The 21551-nt window shown below is 48.4% G+C and overlaps 1 protein-coding gene across 1 annotated transcript; it reads left to right on the forward strand.

Annotated features, from left to right (window-relative positions):
- The first annotated feature begins 242 nt into the window (after window positions 1-242).
- LOC309823516 (transcription and mRNA export factor ENY2-like) lies at window positions 243-950 on the forward strand. Its single transcript, XM_082655851.1, is given in 2 exon segments — window positions 243-521; window positions 524-950. Coding segments are annotated over 2 exon segments (432 nt in total). The 5' UTR covers window positions 243-332; the 3' UTR covers window positions 767-950.
- Window positions 951-21551: the final 20601 nt, after the last annotated feature.

Consider the following 21551-nt stretch of genomic DNA (forward strand, 5'->3'; position numbering starts at 1 on the left):
GTGAGAGGCCTGCATACCGCAAAAAAAAAAAAAAAATGTTTGTTTATGTGTACATTACCTATACTCTTGACCTCATTACAGTCACAGTCAACAAGCCTTCTCCCCTTTCCCCCATGTTTTCTTTTTTTTTTTTTTTGCGGTACGCAGGCCTCTCCCTGCTGTGGCCTCTCCCATTGCGGAGCACAGGCTCCGGACGCGCAGGCTTAGCGGCCATGGCTCACGGGCCCAGCCGCTCCGCGGCATGTGGGATCTTCCCGGACCGGGGCACGAAGCCGCGTCCCCTGCATCGGCAGGCGGACTCTCAACCACTGCGCCACAAGGGAAGGCCCCCCATGTTTTCTTTAATCTTACAGCTTCTCCTGGGGTCTAGGTCTGGGCAGCCAAAGAATGTTGTAGGTAACGGTCATCTGCGCAAGGGTCATTTTGTTGCTGGGAAGGGACGGCCCTTGCCCGCGGTGATGGTGGTTAGCAAGATGAACAAAGATGTGCAGATGAGAGCAGCAATTAACCAAAAGTTGATAGAGAAACTGGAGAAAGAGAACTCCTCAAAGAGTTACTGAGAGCTAAATTAATTGAATGTGGCTGGAAGGATCAGTTGAAGGCACACTGTAAAGAGGTAATTAAAGAAAAAGGACTAGAACACGTTACTGTTGATGACTTGGTGGCTGAAATCACACCAAAAGGCAGAGCCCTGGTACCTGACAGTGTAAAGAAGGAGCTCCTACAAAGAATAAGAACATTCCTTGCTCAGCATGCCAGCCTCTAAGATTGAATTAGATTGTGTTGTTTTGTGGTTTTATTTCTGAAAGTAAAACTTGCCATAAATTAGGAATCAGTTTCCCAAAATGAAATCCTTTTTTGTATGATGGTATACAGTTTTCAGTAATGATGTATACAGTTGTATTGATTTTTTCCCCTAAATGTGTTATTTTAATAAATATCTCATGAATGAAAAAGAAAAGCTTCTCCTAATTTCTCTGTTGTCTTGCATGTGTATAGTTCACTGTCATCCTTGGAAAGGCAATGTTATTGTACAAATGTCACCGTCTCTTGCCTCCTCTGGCTAGATATGCTGGATCTGTCACCATTCCCCTACTGGGTCCTTTGTAAAATATAATGACCCCATAGTTGTGCCCATAACCAATTTTACCACTATGCTTAGCTTCACTGTGACTCACAGAAAAGAACTCTCAGATCACTTACCATGTTCATATCTTTACCCAGTCCTCTCCTGTCCCTTGCTTCTTCCTGACCCCACTAGAAACAATCCCAAAGGACACTGGGGGGCCCACATGTAACCAATCTGATGCTTATGGCCATGATATTAGTCAAAATGTCTTCACAAAACATTACAATTTGCAAGGTCAGTGCCACTTATTTCTCTTTCCCATCCTCTATACTTACTGACAACCTGTTATAATAAGGCTGATAGCAAATATAATTCTCCTTTATGCAATGGGATTAGAACTTGACATACTTGGATTAACGGAGGGCTCACTGCTCTTCCTACTTGTAAGGTCAATCTGTCTGATTGGAAACTCCCATATACTAACCCATGGTTAGAAAATTTTGGTTACATACCTTCCAAAAAAGACTCAACACCTGGAGTACTATGTGCCTCTAAAGGATTTATATTTGTTTGTGGGTGTGATAACTGGCCCCGGGCACATGAATGTTTAGACAGTTGGAGAATGGGAGGAACCTGCCTGCTGGGATATTTGACTACTCTAATTACTATCTTGAAATTGCTCACTGGCTCAAACTCTAGCCCTGATGATCACAGCAAAAAACAAAAACCAAACAATCCATAAAACCCTCTCATTGGGTTTCCCTGGTGGCGCGGTGGTTGAGAGTTTGCCTGCTGATGCAGGGGACACGGGTTCGTGCCCCGGGCCGGGAAGATCCCACATGCGCGGAGCGGCTGGGCCCGTGAGCCATGGCCGCTGAGCCTGCGCGTCCGGAGCCTGTGCTCCGCCACAGGAGAGGCCACAACAGTGAGAGGCCCGCATACCGCTAAGAAAGAAGAAAAAAAAAAAAAACCCTCTCATTAGTTGAAGACTGCCCTGATGAGGATCCCTCTGAATAGGAAGGTAACAGCTGTGTCCATTCTCAGGGATGTGACCTCCCTGCAGGATTCAGAAGCCAATATAACCACTGCCTCAGGGTTTGGGGCTCTTGGCTAGGAGTTGGTACAACTGACCTAGAAGTGATGATGAGAAATCTTACCCAAACCATCAGTAAGGTTGCCAGAGCCTCTGCAAGAGCTATTAGGGACCAACAAAGATCTCTAGACTCTTGCTTATGTGGTACTTGACAAATGTATTGCTTTAGATTATCTCCTTGCTGCCCAAGGAGGTGTCTGTGCTGTTGTTAATACTGCTTGGTGTACTTGGATCAATACCTTCTCTCAAGGAGAGCTTGAAATTAGTAAACTGTAACCTTGCAAAAATCCTTCAAGGGCCCTCTAAATTTGTGCCCAGAGTTCCTTTTTTTTTTTTTTAATTTATTTTATTTTTGGCTGCGTTGGGTCTTTGTTGTTGCGTGTGGGTTTTCTCTAGTTGTGGCAAGCAGGGACTTCTCATTGCAGTGGCTTCTTTTGCTGTGGAGCATGGGCTCTAGGCGTGCGGGCTTCAGTAGTTGTGGTGCACGGGCCTAGCTGCTCCACGGCATGTGGGATCCTCCCGGACCAGGGCTTGAACCCGTGTCCCCTGCACTGGCAGGCAGACTCCCAGCCACTGCACCACCAGGGAAGCCCGTGCCCAGAGTTCTTAATTTTAGTTTTTGTACTATTTTTAGCTGGCTTCCCTCAGAAATAGGCAGGTTTTTTTTTTTTAGGCAGTTTTTTTCACTCTGCTTTCCAGACAATTGTCATTGTCATAATATGTATTATTAATCTTTTTCTGGCTATCAAGCTACTCATGACATGTATCTGCTTGCTTTAAGTCTACTGCTAATAGCACAGGTAAAATGCTTATGTGACAATTTGATATAATTGATAATACGTATAACCTGTGTCTCCCAATCAGCATCTATCTCTCTGCCTTTTCACTATATCTCATTAACCGCCACAGTGTAGATAACTAGGCAAATCTATATACATAAAAAAAAAGAGGCCTAGCACTGAGGGACATGAGGGATCCGGAGCAGGCAGCAAATCACCTGGAATCAAGGGACAGATATTTTAATCATTAATGCTTTCTATCAAAAGATTTGTGATCAAAATGGGAAATGATGGGGAAATTTTTCACGTATTGAGGTATAGGAAAGTCATTTTGGCTTATACATGGTTCACCCTGAACTTTGTGTGAACTAAAACGGCTTGACTCATGGCCTGTCAAATGCAAACAGCACATCTACTTCAACAATTAAGGCAAAGAATGTCCCTTCCAAAGATAAGGATAAATAACTCCCTTTCTATGGCATGCATGTTAACATTCCCTTGAAGATAAAGTTCCCTTCCCAGACATCCGGGTCCTACTGTCTCACTGTATACATACTAAATCTTTCTCTTTTGAAAACTTGAAGGAATGTCCTGTCAATTTGATGTACGTTCTTTTTTTCTGGTGAGGCAGGAGACTGTGCTGGAAACCATGCTTCGATGGAGCAGTCCTCAGAGCTACTGAGAGGCTCCTCCTGGGTTATTTGTCCTCAGCTTGGCTCAACTCAAACTCTTTTCTTTATTATTGATTATTAATTATTTCCATTGACAATTGCAAAAGACTCCAGGTCAGTAGAGGACAAACTAACATTAGTGCCTCCTAAGAAGATGCAATGGGAAATAGACAACATCAGCTATGTAGTGTTATAGCCCAAAATGTTCAACCTAAATCCAGTCATGAAGAAACAGACAGACAAATCGAGATGGTGGGACATTCTGCAAGAAAATTGATCTGGACTCTTAAAAAAAAATCAAAGTCATGGAAGGGAAAAATAAAAGGCAAAACTGTTCTAGGCTAAAAGATAAAAGAGATATGACAACCAAATGCACTGGGGGGTCTTTGATTAGATCCTGGAGTTTAAAAAAAGCCAGTTAAAAGAACACTATTTGGACAGTTTCAGAAATCTGAATATAGGAAGTGTACTAGATAATATTATTATATCTAGTTCCTGTTGGGTGGGAAAATGGAATTTTCTTGGTTAGGATAATGGAATTTTGTTTATGTAGGTAAATGTCCTAAATCTTAGGAGATACTTTTGTTTTGTTTTGTTTTGTTTTGTTTTGCGGTACGCGGGCCTCTCACTGTTGTGGCCTCTCCCGTTGCGGAGCACAGGCTCCGGACGCGCAGGCTCAGCGGCCATGGCTCACGGGCCCAGCCGCTCCGTGACACGTGGGATCTTCCCAGACCGGGGCACGAACCTGTGTCCCCTGCAGCGGCAGGCGGACTCTCAACCACTGCGCCACCAGGGAAGCCCAGGAGATACTTTTTTAAAAAATGTAGTCAGGACTGAAGTGTCTAATGTTTGCATTTCACCTTTCAAATAGTTGAACAAAAAATTTTTCAGTGTGTGTGTGTGTGTGTGTGTTTGATCCAGAGAATCAGGGCCACTATGAATGATATAGAATAAGGGGTTGGTAATAGGGACTAGATCTCATGCGGTTGTGAGTGCTGGTGGAACAGACTGTGCAAGCCCTCTAAACCTGCCAGTAGTTGGAAAGGAGAGATGGACGTGAAGTTGGGGAGAACAAGAACAAACTGAAGCTCACATCTGTCTCCCACCCTCTCCAACATCAACGACGCAGGTGACCTGCAGGAGAACTGGTGTCCTTACCACAGAGCTGCGCACATACTTGGCCTGGGACTCAGAGAAACAAAAGGAGGCAACCTAGCAGGAACCAGGGAGGCTACGGGTCCGGGTGCTGCCCCCAAACCAACAAGGCAAGTTAGCAGGTCAGTGACAACCACATGCCAGCTACAGAAGAGCCTGAGACCTTTCATCGAAGTGCAAAGCATAAAAAAATGCCTGCTCCCTCCAAATCTTGAGCGAATTAACTTTATTGCCAACCTAACTTGGAACCACTCAGGGGAGAGAATTCTAGGAAACTTGGTTCCAGCTAAGTTAAGATGACACATTACCAAGTAGAGCGTGTGTGTGTGTGTGTGTGTGTGTGTGTGTGTGTGTGAGAGAGAGAGAGAGAGAGAGAGAGAGAGAGAGAGGGAGAAAACTTGATAAAATATTAACAATTGGTGAATCTAGGTAAAGAGTGCTGAAGTTTTTTTGTAGATTTGAAATTTTAAATAAAAAATTGGAAGTGGAAAAAGGCACCAGGCCCAGATGGTTTCACAGCTGAGTTTTATCATAGGAAAATGTAGAAAACTCCCAATCCATTTTACTGGCATATCCTTAGTACTAAAACATATTTTTTTTAAAAAAAAAGGAAAACTATAGACCATTTTCACTTTTGGGTGTCCCCCCAACCCCCAGAAATAAGAGATTTTGTCACTAGGAATACAGTTAACTTAATTCATTACATAAACACATTAAAGGAGAAAAAACATGGATAATTTTTAACCAGAAAAAACATTATTTAAGCATTGAGTGAGTGCCTATACCATGCTATACACATTAAGAACGCTATAATGGTTTGTACAGTAGAGCTTCTGCCCTTCAGAAACTCACAGGTTTCTTGTAATTGAGTGTTCAACCAATCAGAGGATGTAGAGGCTGAAATTGGGTGCTAAAGTGAAAACAGTTACATTCCAAATGGTGTGGCCTGATGAGGGCAAATGAGGACTCAGGGCTGAGACACTTGAGCTTAGAAATGAAATTTGAGCTCCTAGCCCTTTACAGACAGGAAAACTGAGGCCCAGAGAGGAGAAGAGACTTATTCAAGATCATAGATTGCCCATCCCGCCAGGTCAGCATCTACTTTAATTCCACAGATCCGAAAAGCAAAGGACTAGCAGAGACTATTTTCTAAAACCAGGCTGACCTCACCACCTGCAGGTAGCCAGCAAGAACCCCAGGACCCTGCGGGCCGGGACGAGGGCGATGACATCTGTATTTTTCCTTTTGCCCCAGGCTCCAACGTGGCTCAGCAGGCACTGTTACGAATCCTGGTTTTGTTTAGAATTTTGATATTTTGCTCACTATGGAATTTTTGGCCCTAATTTTGATTTTTAAAATATATTGCATTGAACTATTATTTGTCTTGGTGACTGAAGTTTTGGCACCCACCTCTTATACAGTGCACCCTAGACTAGTACCTCATTTGCCTCCTGTTCCCCTCACCTTATACTCCTAAAACTGGGAATCTTCAACCTCATCCTCATTTCCAACCCCCCCAACCCAGCACTGGCATCTCACCAGGGGACGTCACCTCTTCTGTAAGACCACAGATAAGAACACCCTCCCTCCCTCTCTCCCTTCCTTCCTCCCTCCCTCCCTCCCTCCCTCTTCCTTCCTTCCTTCCTTCTTAGTTCCTTTATGCCAGGTGCTAAGTTGACAGGGGGTGTCTTTGCTCTTAGGCAGTTGTCAGGTAAGGAGGCATCCAGAAAATAGAATAAAGTGTTACAAGAGCTTTAAATGGCCCAGAGAAGAAGGATTGTGTCGGGGCTCATGGGAGGAAAAGAATCTGGATGATTCTGTGCCAGTTCCCATCTATACCTGCTGCCTCATCTATGTCTGAACCACAAATAACAAGTTATCAAGTGCTATGTGCCCAGCAATATTCTACAAGCATTGGTTTATTGGATCAATAGACACCCCTGTGACAGAGGTGCCACTTTTACCTTCATGTCCAAATGAGGAAACTGAGGCTCAGAGAGGTAAAGCCCGCATACTGCAAAACAAAAAAAAACTGAACTGTAGTTATGTAAGGGACTATCCCTCTGCTTAGGAAATACACACTGAAATGTTTAAGGGTAAAGAACCATGATGTATAAAATCTACACTCAAATGATTCAGAAGAAATTATATACACACATACATATGCATGTGTAAATGTTTTACATGTGTATACATACATGTGTATGTGCATGTGTGTGTCTAAAATCCCATACTATGTGTATATATCTATATATTCTTATTATGTATGTGTATATAGATAGATTCCTATGATATGAAATACAGTTTAATCTGTGTAAAGGATACACAGGTGTCCTCTTTGTACTTTTTTTTTTTTTTTTTTTTTGCGGTATGCGGGCCTCTCACTCTTGTGGCCTCTCCCGTTGTGGAGCACAGGCTCCAGACGTGCAGGCTCAGCGGCCATGGCTCACGGGCCCAGCCGCTCTGCGGCATGTGGGATCTTCCCAGACCGGGGCACAAACCCGTGTCCCCTGCATCGGCAGGCGGACTCTCAACCACTGCGCCACCAGGGAAGCCCTGTACTACTTTTATTCTTGCAAACTTTCTGTACGTTTGAAATTATTTCCAAATAAAAGGTTTCAAAAATTGTTCATAAACACAGTGGAATACTGCCCACCATAGAAAGGAAACATGTAGATACACACAACACCTCGGAGTGTGTGCTGAGTGTGATAGGCGAGATGCAAGAGTGCACATTATATGACAACTCCATTTCTTTGCAGCTTAACAACAGGCCACAAGGATCTTTGGTGACAGAGATTAGAATAATGCTTACCTTTGGCGGGAGGGGGAACTAGGTGGGTTTCTTGGTCTGGAAATGTTCTGTGTCTTGATCTGGGTGGGTGTCATGTGGGTGACTACATATATAAAAAGTATCAAGCTATACATTTAAGATTGTGCAATTTACTGTATATAACTTTTACTTAAAGAAATATATAAATAGTAATAATAAAAGATCACTCTAGCTCCTGTGTAGAGACTACCATAGTGGTCCAGACAGCAGAGAAACTATTTGGGAGGCTGTGTCAAAGACGGGGGTGACGGGGAGGGAGGATCAGCCTGGGGGAGCCACAGGTGGATTGAAATGAGAGAAAGAGGGGTCTTGAGGGTGAGCTCTGGTGGACCGACTGGGTGGTGGCACCAGTGACAGACATGAGAGGTCTGGGAGAGGGGCGGGACCGCTGGAGCCCTGCCCAGTCTGCATTTCCTGGGGTCCTGCAGAAGTTGGATTTCCCTTCACAGTGGCATCCTGGTCACCACCAGGGGGCAATGGGTTCCTTTGTGACCGGCACGGCAGCCTGAATCCTGGAGAAGAACTGTCTGCCCCTGGGAGCAGCTGTGGAACATGGTGCCCGGATGGCCTCCAAGCCACCAGGACACCGTTCCCCTTGCAAAAGAATCTTGAAGGATGGGGAGGGAAGGAAATTAAATCCTAAAACCCTAGAATCTGAAAACTGTGACTCCAGCCCTTCCGTGGTCCTCATGTGTCAGTGGAGCCAGGCTCCTTAAGACAGTCACAAGGTCTTACTGCCCGTGCTGCCCCTCCAACTCGCCTGCCTCGACTCAACCCCAGCCCCTCCTCGGGGAAGAGAGGGGCTTCCTGCAGTGCACCCTCTCCCACACATGCTGTTTCTGCACCCTCTCTCCTCTGGGCATCCTACACGTCCCTCAGGGATCATTTCTTCCAGGAGTCTTTTCTGACCCAGAATCTGGGTTTGGCTTGCCCCCTCTACTTCTCCCATCATACCCCTTTCTCCCTAGATTTTATTAGTCAATCTACCTGTCTGACTCCTCAGCTCATCTGTGGCTCGAAAGCAGGGCAGGGCCTGGAACGGGCTTCCAGAGTATACGTTGGATGAATGAAAGAATGTATGAGTGGGTGAATCTAAGGTGGTAAGACAATAGCATCTCCATTCATCCATCTGGTGTTTTAAATGTGAATTCAAGTATGGGCACTTCCACTTATGAGCTGTGTGACCTTGGCAACCATCTTAAACTCTCTGGGCTCTAGTCTCCTCACCCAGTTATCACAGTTATTGAACAGATTCAGTGATAGGATGTATGTCAGTCCCTTAGCTTAAAATCTGCACATAGTATATACTCAATAAAAACAAGACGATTTTTGTGTGTGTGGTTTAAAAATGTAAGTACACGCACCCGTGTGTATTTAATTATATCTGTTTGAGAAGGCTATATCATAAATTGTGAGCTAATGCCAGGGGTGAAAATGGGAGAACAAGGTAAAATTTTTTCATTTTGTACTTAATATGTTTCAGTAGTTGAATGTTACGTTAAACATGTTACAAAATTTAAATGAAAAATAAAATCCAATAAACATATGAAAGAATACTCAACATCATTACTTATTAGTCATAAGGGAGATGCAAAACAAAACCACCATGAGCTAACCCTACTTACTACCAGAAAGGCTAAATTAAAAGGCTTGACCACACCAAATGTTGGCAAGAATGTGGAGCAACTGGAACTCTCATACATTGTTGGTAGCAGTGCAAATGGTACAGCCATTCTGAAAAAATGTTTGACAGTTTCTAGTAATAGGCATACTTACCCTATAAACCAGAAATTCGACTCCTGGCTATGACCCAGTCAGCAGGAGAAAAATATATGTCCACAAAAAGACTTGTATGCAAGTGTTCACAGCATTTTTATTTATAATAGCCGAAACCTGGAAGCAATCCACATGTCCATCAACAGGAGGATGGGTAAACACTTTGCGGTGTATTCATACAGGGGAATACCACACAGCAATAAAGGAATGAACTACTGATAGAAATAACAACACGGATTAATCTCGGAAACATAATGTTGAACAAAAGAAGCCAGACGCAAAAGAAGATGTGTTGCATTGTTGTTTAATTCCGTTTACGTGAAGTTCTAGGATAAACAAAACTGACTTATGGTGATAGAAGTCAAAATAGTGGTTACCTTTGGAGGAATGTGGACTGGCACAAGAGAACATTCTGGGGTACCGGAAATATTTCGTACATTGATCTGGGTGACGGTTATACCCATGTATACGTGAATAAAAATTCTTCAAGCTGTGCACAGATGTTCACAGCAGCTTTAACTGGAAACAACTCAAATGGCCATCAATAGGTAAATGGATAAAAAACTATGGTACATCCACACAGTGCAACACAAGACAGCAATAAAAAGGAATGACTATTAATACACACAACGCCATGGATGAATCTCAAAATAATGAAGCTGAGTTTTTTTAAAAGTCAGACAGAAAAGAGTAAACTGTATGATTCCATTTATATATAAAATTCTAGAAAATGCAAACTAATCTATAGTGATGGAAATCATATCAGTGGTTGTCTGGATGCCTGGCAGGTGGGAGAGGGAGGGAGGAATTACAAAGGGCCAGAAGGAAACTTTTGCGGTTGATGGGTATGTTTCTTATCTTTATTTTAGTGATGGTTATACAGACGTATGCAAACTCATTGGGAATTGTGCGTCTGACATATGTAAATTAGGCTTCAAGAAATAAAAAAGAGCGGCTTCCCTGGTGGCGCAGTGGTTGAGGGTTCGCCTGCCGATGCAGGGGACAGGGGTTTGTGCCCCGGTCCGGGAGGATCCCACATGCCGCGGAGTGGCTGGGCCCGTGAGCCGTGGCCGCTGAGCCTGCGCATCCGGAGCCTGTGCTCCGCAACGGGAGAGGCCACAACAGTGAGAGGCCCGCGTACCGCAAAAAAAAAAAAAAAAAAAAAGAAAAGAAACTGTACTTCTGACCCTCTTTCCCAGATTGGCACTTCCAGCCTCATCTGGGTCCCACGGGATCCTTCTTTCTCACCTGAAGAAAGCCCCAGAGAATTTCAACAAATCAGCGCTCTGCAGCTCAGCTGGTGCCCTTGGGATGCATGGCTCTTTACAGCAAATCTGTTCCATCCCTCACAGCCCAGCTCAAACCTTACCTCCTCCACCAGGAAGCCCTCCTGCCTTGTGCCACAACCTCCCAGTTCAGGGCTTCCCAGACCTTTGGCTCAAAGCTCTATCACGTTACCTGCTACTGTCCACCTCGTAACAACAGAATTAGAATCCAGTGTAGACCACCTGTCTTCCACACGAGATGCTGACAGTCATCTAGAGCAGCTACCATTTGATGGGTATGCCAGGCCCTGGACCAAGCACTGTATGTACATTGTTGATCTCATTGCTTCCCTACAACAATCCCTACAATGATAGGGATTATTAGCTCCATTTCACAAAAACTGAGGCCCGGGATGGCGAGCCAGTTGGAGCCAGTCCTCACGGCCTTGGAAGGTTGAAGAATATGTAGACTCCACTCCTGCTGCCCTCGAGGGCAGCCACGGGCTTTCTTGGTGGGCAGAGAGGAAAGCTTTGGCATCTCGGAAGTTCTTCAAAGCGACAGGAAGACAGCTGAGAGGGAGAAAGTCTCCCTGTGCTTTATATTTATTTATTTACTTTCTTAAAGGAAGACTTTATTTAAGACTATTGCAATAGGAGTTATGACTATTGCAATAGGGGAGAGAGATTGGGCTCAATTCCTGCAGGTTACTTCATTTAAAAAAAATTTTTTTGGTGGGGGGGGCTTCCCTGGTGGCGCAGTGGTTGGGAGTCCGCCTGCCGATGCAGGGGACACGGGTTCATGCCCTGGTCTGGGAAGATCCCACGTGCCGCGGAGCGGCTGGGCCCGTGAGCCATGGCCGCTGAGCCTGCGCGTCGCGTCCGGAGCCTGCGCGTCGTGTCCGGAGTCTGCGCGTCCGGAGCCTGTGCTCCGCAACGGGAGAGGCCACAGCAGGGAGAGGCCCGCGTACCGCAAAAAAAAAAAAAATTTAAAAATAATTTTTAATTTTTCTTTATTTTTAATTTTCTTTCTTTCTTTATTTAATTTCCCTGCAGGTTACTTTAGGCCTTTTACCTTAAAGTTTTCCAGAGCAGGAAATCCTTGGAAAAAGTAGGCAGCATGGGTAGAGAGCAGGCACAGGAAGGCCTTTTCTAGGGGCTTTGTATTCTTATTAAACTGCCTCACGTTTATAGTCATGGGCCTTTGGCAGAGGGCTGGAGCAGGAAGGCTCCTGATTAAGGGGCTCAGACACCTTGGTTCTGCCTGGCTTTGCCAGTGGCTAGTTGGGGAGCAGTGAAAATTTCTGTGTGTCAGCTTACCCATCTGTCAAATGGACCCAGTTTTGTCCTACCAGTGGGGAATAGGGCTTTGGGGTGAAGGAGACCTGAACTGGAAAGCTGGCTTCCCGACTTCTCACCCTTGTGACTGACCTCACCTCTTTGAGCTTGCGTTTCTTCATCTGCAAAATGGGGATAATATTAGCGCAGCCCTCGTGGGACTGTCAAGAAGATAACACATCCAAAGTCCTGGCCCCTTGCCTGGCACGTAGGGGTCACTTGGTGTCATGCCGATGTCATTACCATCATTATTACTAGGTATCAGTGCTAACGTCAGCTTCACTCCCTCACCAGGGAAGGTTCGAGCCTAGTTAGTGAGACAATGTATCTTAAAACCACCTCGAAAACTGGTCGGTACTTCTGCAGTCAGCAGGATCCTCTCCACAACCATCTGGGCAGCAGAGGGGTCTCAGCCCCGGATTTGGGGGCAGGGGAGGATTTTGCTTCTGTGTAGGACTGGCCATCTCGGTGGAATGCTTGGCATCCCTGACCTTCAGGTACTAAATGTCAGTAGACCTCCTCCCACAACTCCACGGACACCAGACATAGTAATAATGAACAACACCCCCTTACACATATTTCCAAATGCCCCTGGGAGGAGGTACCACCCCTGCCGCTGCCTCCTCGCCCAGAGCTCCCTGCACGAGTGCGCAGGTCAAAGCTTTTATAAAGGTGTCTGGTGGATGGGGTGATGCAGCCTGTATCCAGCCCATGCTGCACTTGCCAAGCCGGCTAGGGCCCTGGCATGAGACTGCCCTGGCCTGTTGTCACTGGACTTTGCTAATTCTCACAGAGGTGCCGAATGGGGTAGGATGGCGCAGTCCTGAAAGCTCCCTGCCCCTGGGTCCCTGACCAGTCCTTACTCATGCGTGCATTGGCGGGGCCCACACCAAAGCCCAGCTCTGGGCTCTCCCCATTAAAGCTGTCTCCCCCTCCTCCACCCACCCTCCTCTTGGGCCTCCTCTGTTCCTCCCTGTGCAATGGCTTCTGTCCTCCAGGTTGTGCCCCCCATGAGGACGTCTCAGTCAGCCCTGACATATTCAGGCACTCAGAACCCAGGATTATTCTCATTCTATCTAGAAGACCCAGAGGACAAAAATCAGCAAGACTTAAGGGAGAAGGGAAGGAGGGCCAGACTGGGGTGGAGGCGGCCCCACCCCGAGAAGCCCCGCCCAGCCTCACCACGAGCTTAATCCCTCAGAGGGCTGGGGAGGCACGGCCAACACTGCCATCCAGGCCAGGCTCTGAGTCACCAGTTGGTGAGAGGCAGCTTTGGCCCAGCAGGAAACCAAGCTTGACATGGAGGGGGTTGGGCGGAGGCTGGTGGAGCCTGAAACCCCTCCTGGCTGATCCTGGAGGAACTGGGGGTGACTGTCAATGATGGCTCAGCAGCCAACATCTCTCCAGGGCCTGCCAGGAAGTCAGGAGCTGGCCAGGCTCGGGGTCCCTGTGCTTGGAGGCTCTCACCCTGGAGGGTGGGGTGAGATGGGAGTGTAGATTTGTGCACAAGTCACCACGACACAAGGGGTTCCTGACAAGGGACACATGACAGGCACGTGGCGAGTGTCAGGGGGTTGCTGGCTGCTACAATCTTTTCATCAGGGCAATTTGTCACCATGTGTCAAAAGCCTCAAAAGGAGGTTTATACCAGCCATTTCACTTCTAGAAATATATCCTCAAAAGGTGATTAAGAAAATGTGTCCAGGGCTTCCCTGGTGGCACAGTGGTTGAGAGTGCGCCTGCCGATGCAGGGGACGCGGGTTTGTGCCCTGGTCCGGGAAGATCCCACATGCCGTGGAGCGGCTGGGCCCGTGAGCCATGGCCGCTGAGCCTGCGCGTCCGGAGCCTGTGCTCCGCAAGGGGAGAGGCCACAGCAGTGAGAGGCCCGCGTACCACAAAAAAAAAAAAAAAAAAAAAAAAAAAAAAAAAAAAAGAAAATGTGTCCAGTCATAGTTTTTTGAGTCCTACAATGGAATATTAATTATACGGCCATTAAAATTAGTAGGATAAACAATTTATTCTTCAATTTATTTATTTATTCAATTCTTTTTAAATTAATTAATTTATTATTATTATTTTTTGGCTGCATTGGGTCTTCATTGCTGTGGGCGGGCTTTCTCTAGTTGTGTCAAGCGGGGGCTACTCTTCGTTGCGGTGCGCAGGCTTCTCATTGCGGTGGCTTCTCTTGTTACAGAGCACGGGCTCTAGGCACGCGGGCTTCAGTAGTTGTGGCACGTGGGTTCAGTAGTTGTGGCTCACAGGCTCTAGAGTGCAGGCTCAGTAGTTATGGCGCATGGGCTTAGTTGCTCCGCAGCATGTGGGATCTTCCCGGACCAGGGCTCGAACCCGTATCCCCTGCATTGGCAGGTGGATTCTTAACCACTGCGCCACCAGGGAAGTCCCTCACGTGGCATTCTTAAGTGAAAAACAAGTGGGTGAGTAAATAGTGGGCATAGTGTCTGAGAACTAGATGAACACATAGGAATGGGTTTGGAGGGATGGTAGTGTTTAGCACGGTGTATGATCGTTCTGACACTGGCAGAGCCGTGTGTGGGCCCTATCTTTACCTCTTACTTGTTGTGTGACCTTGGATAGGTCACTTCACCTCACTGAGACTGAATTCTCTTTCCTTTAAGATGAGCGTCCCCTCAAAGGGCCTCCTTGACAGAACTGTAGTGAAGGTTCAATGAGGCAGAGGGTATAAAGCCCAGAGCTGGGTGCCTGCAATGAATGGGAGCTTTCATTCCCATTTCATTCCCATGGTCTTCATCATCTAGTTATTATTTCTCACTCCCTGCCTATTTGCTGGCACTTCAACACCCCCTATCCGACTTTGGTGCTGTTGGGTCCAACTGGGAGTCATGACCGGTGGAGGTGGTAAGCACCCGTTTCTGGAGGAAGGCAAGCAGAGACTCTGTAGAAAGAACCAGGCTATCAAATGGGGAGTGAAGTGGGTGTGGCCACGGCAGGCATGCACATAGGCAAGTCTATGAACAAGCCTGCTGAGTCCCAGGGACCAGGTGGGTGCCCACCGTCACATTCCCCTCCAGTGCCCACGACTCACCCAAGCTACCATTATGTCTGACACTAGGGATGTTGTGTTGAACGAGGACATTCCCTGTCCTCAAAGAGGAAGAGCTATTTAAATGAGTAATCACACACAAAATAATCATGAATGTGCTGACTGTGACTGTGACGGAGGGAGTATGGGGCAGTGGGAGAGGTGGGGAGCTGAAGGGTCGTTTTAGCTGAGGTCTGAAGAATGAACGGTGCAGGGTGGGGCAAAACGGGGAAAGGGAATCAGTGTGTGTGGAAGCTGTGACGTAGGATAGACCATGGCTAGGTTGAGGATGTGAAAAGTCAGTACAGCAAGAGGAGGGCGGAGGGACAGAAGAGATGCTGGCAGGAGCCCTAAATGCCATGGTTAGGGTCTGACTTTATCTCCAGGACAGTGGGAGCCACAGGTTTTATTTTTGGCCGCGTGGCTTGCAGGAGCGGGATCTTAGTTCCCCGAACGGGGATCGAACCTGCGCCCCTTGCAGTGGAAGCGTGGAGTCTTAGCCACTGGACCGCCAGGGAAGTCCCAGACACAAAAGGTCTGAAGCAGGGGAATGGCATGGTCATCTTCGTGTTTTCGAATCCAGCTGGCTGCCCAGCAAGGAACAAATGGGAGGCTGGAGGCAAGGAGGCCGAAAGGGCTGGGCATTCAACCAGGTTGGTAGTCACGGGGGCCTGGACTTGGGTGTGGCGGGGGAGCTGGCCACCAGAGGAGCAAGAAAGGACTTTAGCTGCCGGAGGCCAGGTGACAGATGGAACGGACTGCGAGCTGCATCTCCTTCCATCACCCAACAGTTAATAAAGAGGGGAGGTCTGGGCGGGGTGCCAGGGTCCCTTCCGAACAACGAACAACGGGCCATGCCAACTGGATAAACAGTGGTGGACACATGATATTCCTTAAAAACAAGATCCTGATTCACTCACACTCCCTGTTGTTTACCAGAGGTGTTTGTTTTTTTTCTCCTGGGCTATTTCAGGTCCGACAGGTTTGTGGGGAGGGAAGAGTTGGGGCTCAGAGCCAGCTGGGAGGGAGAGGGACTAACAGGGCAAGGAAGGGACCTCCCCCTTCTTACCAGACCAGGAAGGAGCCTGGCCTGGGCCCAGCTATATGTTCTGGGGCAAATCCCTTCCCTTCTCCAGGCCTTTGTCCAAACTCTGGCTCTGATCTTCTGGACTCTCCCTTTCAAAGTAAAGTATTCTTATTCTTCACCTTTGGGTTCTTCTTTCTAAATGTGCTTTAGGGTGGGATGGGGTGGGGCAGCCCTGCAGGAAGGCAGCTTGGCGGAAGCCACTTCCTGAAGGACTGATGAATCAGGGTCTGTAGGTGGCATCCTTGGCCTGGCGGGGGGTGGGGGTGGGGGCGGCGTGGTGGGGGGGAAGGCAGGCCCAGCATGTTGGCCGGGGTGGGGGTGGGGGTGGGGGGGAACTTTCCCTCTCTGCTCCAGATCTGGACCATTCCTATCCTTTGTCCACATGCCTGTTATCTTCCACCAGGTTCTGGGGCCTGGGCCAAAGAAAGGGTGTGGGAGAGCCTGGTGGATAGAGATGGCACCCAGAGCCCTAGAAAAAGAGCAGAGACACTGCCCCCCGCCACAACCTGCCCCTGCCTTGCAGAGTTGAGAAATCCTTCCTATAGAAAGAGCTCTTAAAAGTTAATAAGAAAAAAGATAGACCTTCCAATAGAAAAGCAGAGGATATGAATAATAATAACCACCCACAAATAGCCAAAGAATGTATGAAAAGATTCTTTATTCAAAACTAAAAACTGAACACTGAAACAGCCTCAAGTATAAGGGCGGGGGTTCCCAACCTTTTAGAGTTGAGAAACTCTCCTGATGTCTAACTTCCTGGGACCCTTTCCTCTTCCTCATATGGTGCTGATGACTATAATCATTTTTCTTTCCTTTAAAAAAGAAATAATTCTTCCCCCACCCAAAGATCATAACTGGCCTCGTCTGATTTATTACCTTATAGTGGAGAGTTGAGAACTTTTTTTTTTTTTTTTTTTGCGGTATGCGGAGCACAGGCTCCAGACGCGCAGGCTCAGCGGCCATGGCTCACGAGCGCAGCCGCTCTGCGGCATGTGGGAACTTCCCGGACCGGGGCATGAACCCGTGTCCCCTGCATAGGCAGGTGGACTCTCAACCACTGCACCACCAGGGAAGCCCCGAGTTGAGAACTTTTAAAGAATTTTACGATCTTCCCAGAATAAAGTTAAAAACCCCATGTTCTGGATGCTTGGGGAGACTCCCATCTCGTCCCACCCATCCATGGCAGAGGACCCTCTCTCTTCTTCCCTGCAGGAGTCTGGGAATAGCCCTCAGGCCCTGGGGCCCATAAGGACTCGTCACCCTTGCCTTTTCTCACACTGTCACCTTTACCTGGCATGACCTCTCCATGCCCACCTATCTATCTAGTGTTTAAATAAGGATTGCTAAGTGCATACAATGGAATACCATCTTTTAAAAATCCTCACAATTGGTGATTCTTCCAACAAAGTAGTTGCGAGGACCCTGTGAGATGAGGCGGGGAACGTCTGGTGTGATACATGGATGTGGTACCCACTCCATAAATGGTAGCTATACCTGGGTCTTCACGGAGCAGACTTCTTGCCAATCAGGTCTCAAAGTGTCACCTCCTCCGAGAGGCCCTCCCAGATCACCTCCCTAGGTGGCACCCCCCACACCTGTCACTCCATCCCCTGGTCCTATCATATCATCTTAATGCTTAGCACTCCCTGAAGCCATCTTTTTTTTTTTTTTTTTGCGGTACGCGGGCCTCTCACTGTTGTGGCCTCTCCCACTGCAGAGCACAGGCTCTGGACGCGCAGGCTCAGCGGCCATGGCTCACGGGCCCAGCCGCTCCGCGGCATGTGGGATCTTCCCGGACCGGGGCACGAACCCGTGTCCCCTGCATCGGCAGGCGGACTCTCAACCACTGCGCCACCAGGGAAGGCCCCCTGAAGCCATCTTATTTGTTTATTATCTTTCTCCCTCCAGCTCTGTGAGCACAGGGATCTTAACTATCTTGTTTACTGATGTACCCCCAACACCTACAATAGCGCCTGACGTAGCAGGTGCTCCGTATATTTGTTTTTCATTTTTATTTTTAAAATTTATTTAATTTTTTTGGCCCTGCTCTGCGGCTTGTGGGATCTCAGTTCCTCGACCAGGGCCACAGGCAGTGAAAGCCCGGAATCCTAACCACTAGGGCACCAGGGAACTCCGTTTTTCATTTTTATGTTTTTATTATTTAAAAAAAATTTTATTTATTTATGTTTTGGCTGCGTTGGGTCTTTGTTGCTGTGTGCGGGCTTTCTCTAGTTGCGGCGAGCGGGGACTACTCTTCGGTGCGGTGCGCAGGCTTCTCTTGTTGTGGAGCACTGGCTCTAGGCGCGCGGGCTTCAGTAGTTGTGGTGCACGGGCTTAGTTGCTCTGTGGCACGTGGGACTTTCCCGGACCAGGGCTTGTACCCATGTCCCCTGCATTGGCAGGCGGACTCCCAACCACTGCATCACCAGGGAAGTCCCTGTTTTTCTTTTTTTTTTTTTTAAGAAGATGTTGGGGGTAGGAGTTTATTAATTAATTTATTTATTTTTGGCTGTGTTGGGTCTTCGTTTCTGTGCGAGGGCTTTCCCTAGTTGTGGCAAGCGGGGGCTACTCTTCATCACCGTGCGCGGGCCTCTCACTATCGTGGCCTCGCGGCCTCTCTTGTGGAGCACAAGCTCCAGACGCGCAGGCTCAGTAATTGTGGCTCACGGGCCTAGTTGCCCCGCGGCATGTGGGATCTTCCCAGACCAGGGCTCGAACCCATGTCCCCTGCATTGGCAGGCAGATTTTCAACCACTGTGCCACCAGGGAAGCCCCCCTGTTTTTCATTTTTAAATCAACTTTATTGAAGTAGAATTTACATACAATCAAATGCACCCCCTTTAAGTTGTATAGTTTGATGAGTTTTGACAAATATGTACACCTGTGTAACCGTCAAGGCAAAGACCGTTTCCATTCATCTCAAAATTTTGGCCCTGAGTTTTTTTGCGGTCAATTCCCCTCTACCCTGCTACATTTTTATGTGTGTGAATTGAACTAATCTTGAATTAGAGAGGACTGGCCCTAAGGTCTGGGGAGAGCTATTCACATGTTTACAATGCCTTTCCACTACTACGATCTTGTTTGTCTCACATGTGAGGCCATGGGTGCTCAGAAAGGCTAGGTGGTGACATGTGACAGAGGGTCTTCAAAGCCAAGAGGGAGAGCCCTCTGGGCTAGGGGCCTGGCACGCTGGGAAGTGTGTGGGTGCTCCAGGCTCACAGGCCTGTGTGCACCATGGAGCCTGGCAAAAGGCTGGCTTGTGGCCCCACCTCTACCCCAAATGGCCCAGGCCTCCAGGCCAGCTGAGGCGATGCCCTGCGGTGTTCAGATGTCAGCTACCTCCACCTACCCACTTCCCAGAGCAGAGCAGGCCTTTCCAGTCCCTATAGTTTGGGCCATGGGAAAAAGGAAATAAGGCTAGCGGCACCACTGGTGGCTCAAAGAGAACCAGACGCTGGGTGTCAGCTGACTTGGCCTCTGGCTGGGTTCTGCCTCCACCTTGCTGTGTGACCTTGGCAAGTCACTTTCCCTCTCTGGGCCTCAGTTTCTGTCTGTAGAAGGAAACTAATAATCTCTGCCAGCTGGACTTCAACTCCACCTGATAGTTCTCTGCTGCGTGAACACATTCTGCTCTTCAAAGCCTGTGCCTCTGCCTGTGCTTTCCCCACTCCCTGGAATGCTGTTCCTCAGTATCTGCTGTCAAAATTCTGGTTTTTCCAACTTGTAGTTCTGGCACTACTCCTTCTGTGATTTTCCTCAAGACAGAATGTTCTGTTCCTTCCTCCAGTTTCTCTATGCTCTCGAGGGCAGGGACTGTAATGAATAGTAGAATGGTGGGTTCTGTCTACTGAGATGACCCATCGTGTGCCAGGTGCTGTGCTAATCACTCTGCTATCTCATTTAATCCTCACAACAAAGCATCATTATCCTCAGTTGACGGATGAGGAAACTGAGGTTCGCAATAATGCCACTTGTCCTGGGTCCCAGAGCAGGTAGGACAACTTGCATCCTCTCTTTTCATCCCCAGCGTCTTGCAGAGGGCCTAGCGAGCAGGCATGTATCACTGAACACATGAACAGTGCCTAGATCAGCGGTCCCCAACATTTTTGGCACCAGGGACCGGTTTCGTGGAAGACAATTTTTCCACGGACTTGGCAGGGTGGTGCGATGGTTCAGGTGGTAATGGCAGTGATGGTTCAGGAAGTAATGTGAGTGACGGGGAGCAGCAGATGAAGCTTCGTTCGCTCCCCCGCCGCTCACCTCCTGCTGTGTGGCCCGGTTCCTAACAGGCCACTGGCCTGGATCACATTAGTCAACTTCAAACTTACCTTCTGTGGCGTTGACAGGACTGAAGCACCCGTGCTCAGTAAAGTTAATTTTTATTACCATCATTTTCTGCCTATGTCACACTTACAATAAGAGCTGTCCAATTACAGGGTGGGGCACGCTGACAAGTTAAGTACTCAGTCACTGGAGTAAGCAAGCAGAAACTGGGTCACTCTTGCTATGCATACAGGAGGTCTGAGCATCAGCGGCCAAAGGATGACCTCTGCTACCCCAGTCCATGATTTGGGGATCCCAGGGGTTAACCTGTCTCCCCTACCGGCTTGGGGGATAGTGTGGGTAGAATTGAAACACATTCCCCTGCTACATGTGACCCAATCAATGCCCAGCCCCGCAGGCCCGGTACCCAAAGTCCATGCTGGTCCGTGGGTTTTGAATCTGAGTCTTTTACAAACTGTAAAGTACTTTTTTTTTTTTCTATTTCTAACTTGCCCTGTCTCACAAACCACTTCCCAACTGAAGTACCCATATGCCGAGCCTGAAGAATGTCCGCCTGGCACTGGGACCAGGGGTGCCTTTGGGCCGGAGCCTTGCCTGCCACCTCCCTTTTCCCTGCACTATTGTGCAAGACAGGAGGGCACACCTTCTGGGGCAGGTCGGATCAAGGCCAGGGAACTTCCTGAGGGCTGGCGGCGGCGGGCGGGGCTGGGGGCAGGGGAGCAGGGGCGGGAGGAGTGAGCCTAGGCGTCGCCTACCGGTCCCCTACGTCCTCCTCGGCGTGATTCTCTTCCCAAGCGGGTCGGGGAGGGGGTGACACTCAGGCTGGAGCCCCCCAGACACTCCCGTCCTTTCCGATGCCCCCACCAGCCCCATCTCTTTCTTCGTTTTGATCACGGTCCGGTGCGCCTCCCTCTGCGTCTCTCCTCGGTCTCCCTTTCTCCGACCTTCTCTTTGTTTCCGTCTTGCGGGCGGTCCCGGCATCCCCGGCCCCCTGCCCCGCCCGCCAGCCAGCCCGCCAGCCCTCCAGCCCGCCAGCCTGCCAGCCACCGACGAGGGGGCGGGGCTCAGCTCCGGGGGCGTGGCCTGGCGGGGCGGGGCGGGCGCGGTAGGGCTGCTGGGCCACGGGCTGGGGCGCGAGGCGGA

This window comes from Grampus griseus, assembly GCF_964374135.1.
Source record: "Grampus griseus genome assembly, chromosome: 6".
Classification (NCBI taxonomy): Eukaryota; Metazoa; Chordata; class Mammalia; order Artiodactyla; family Delphinidae; genus Grampus; species Grampus griseus.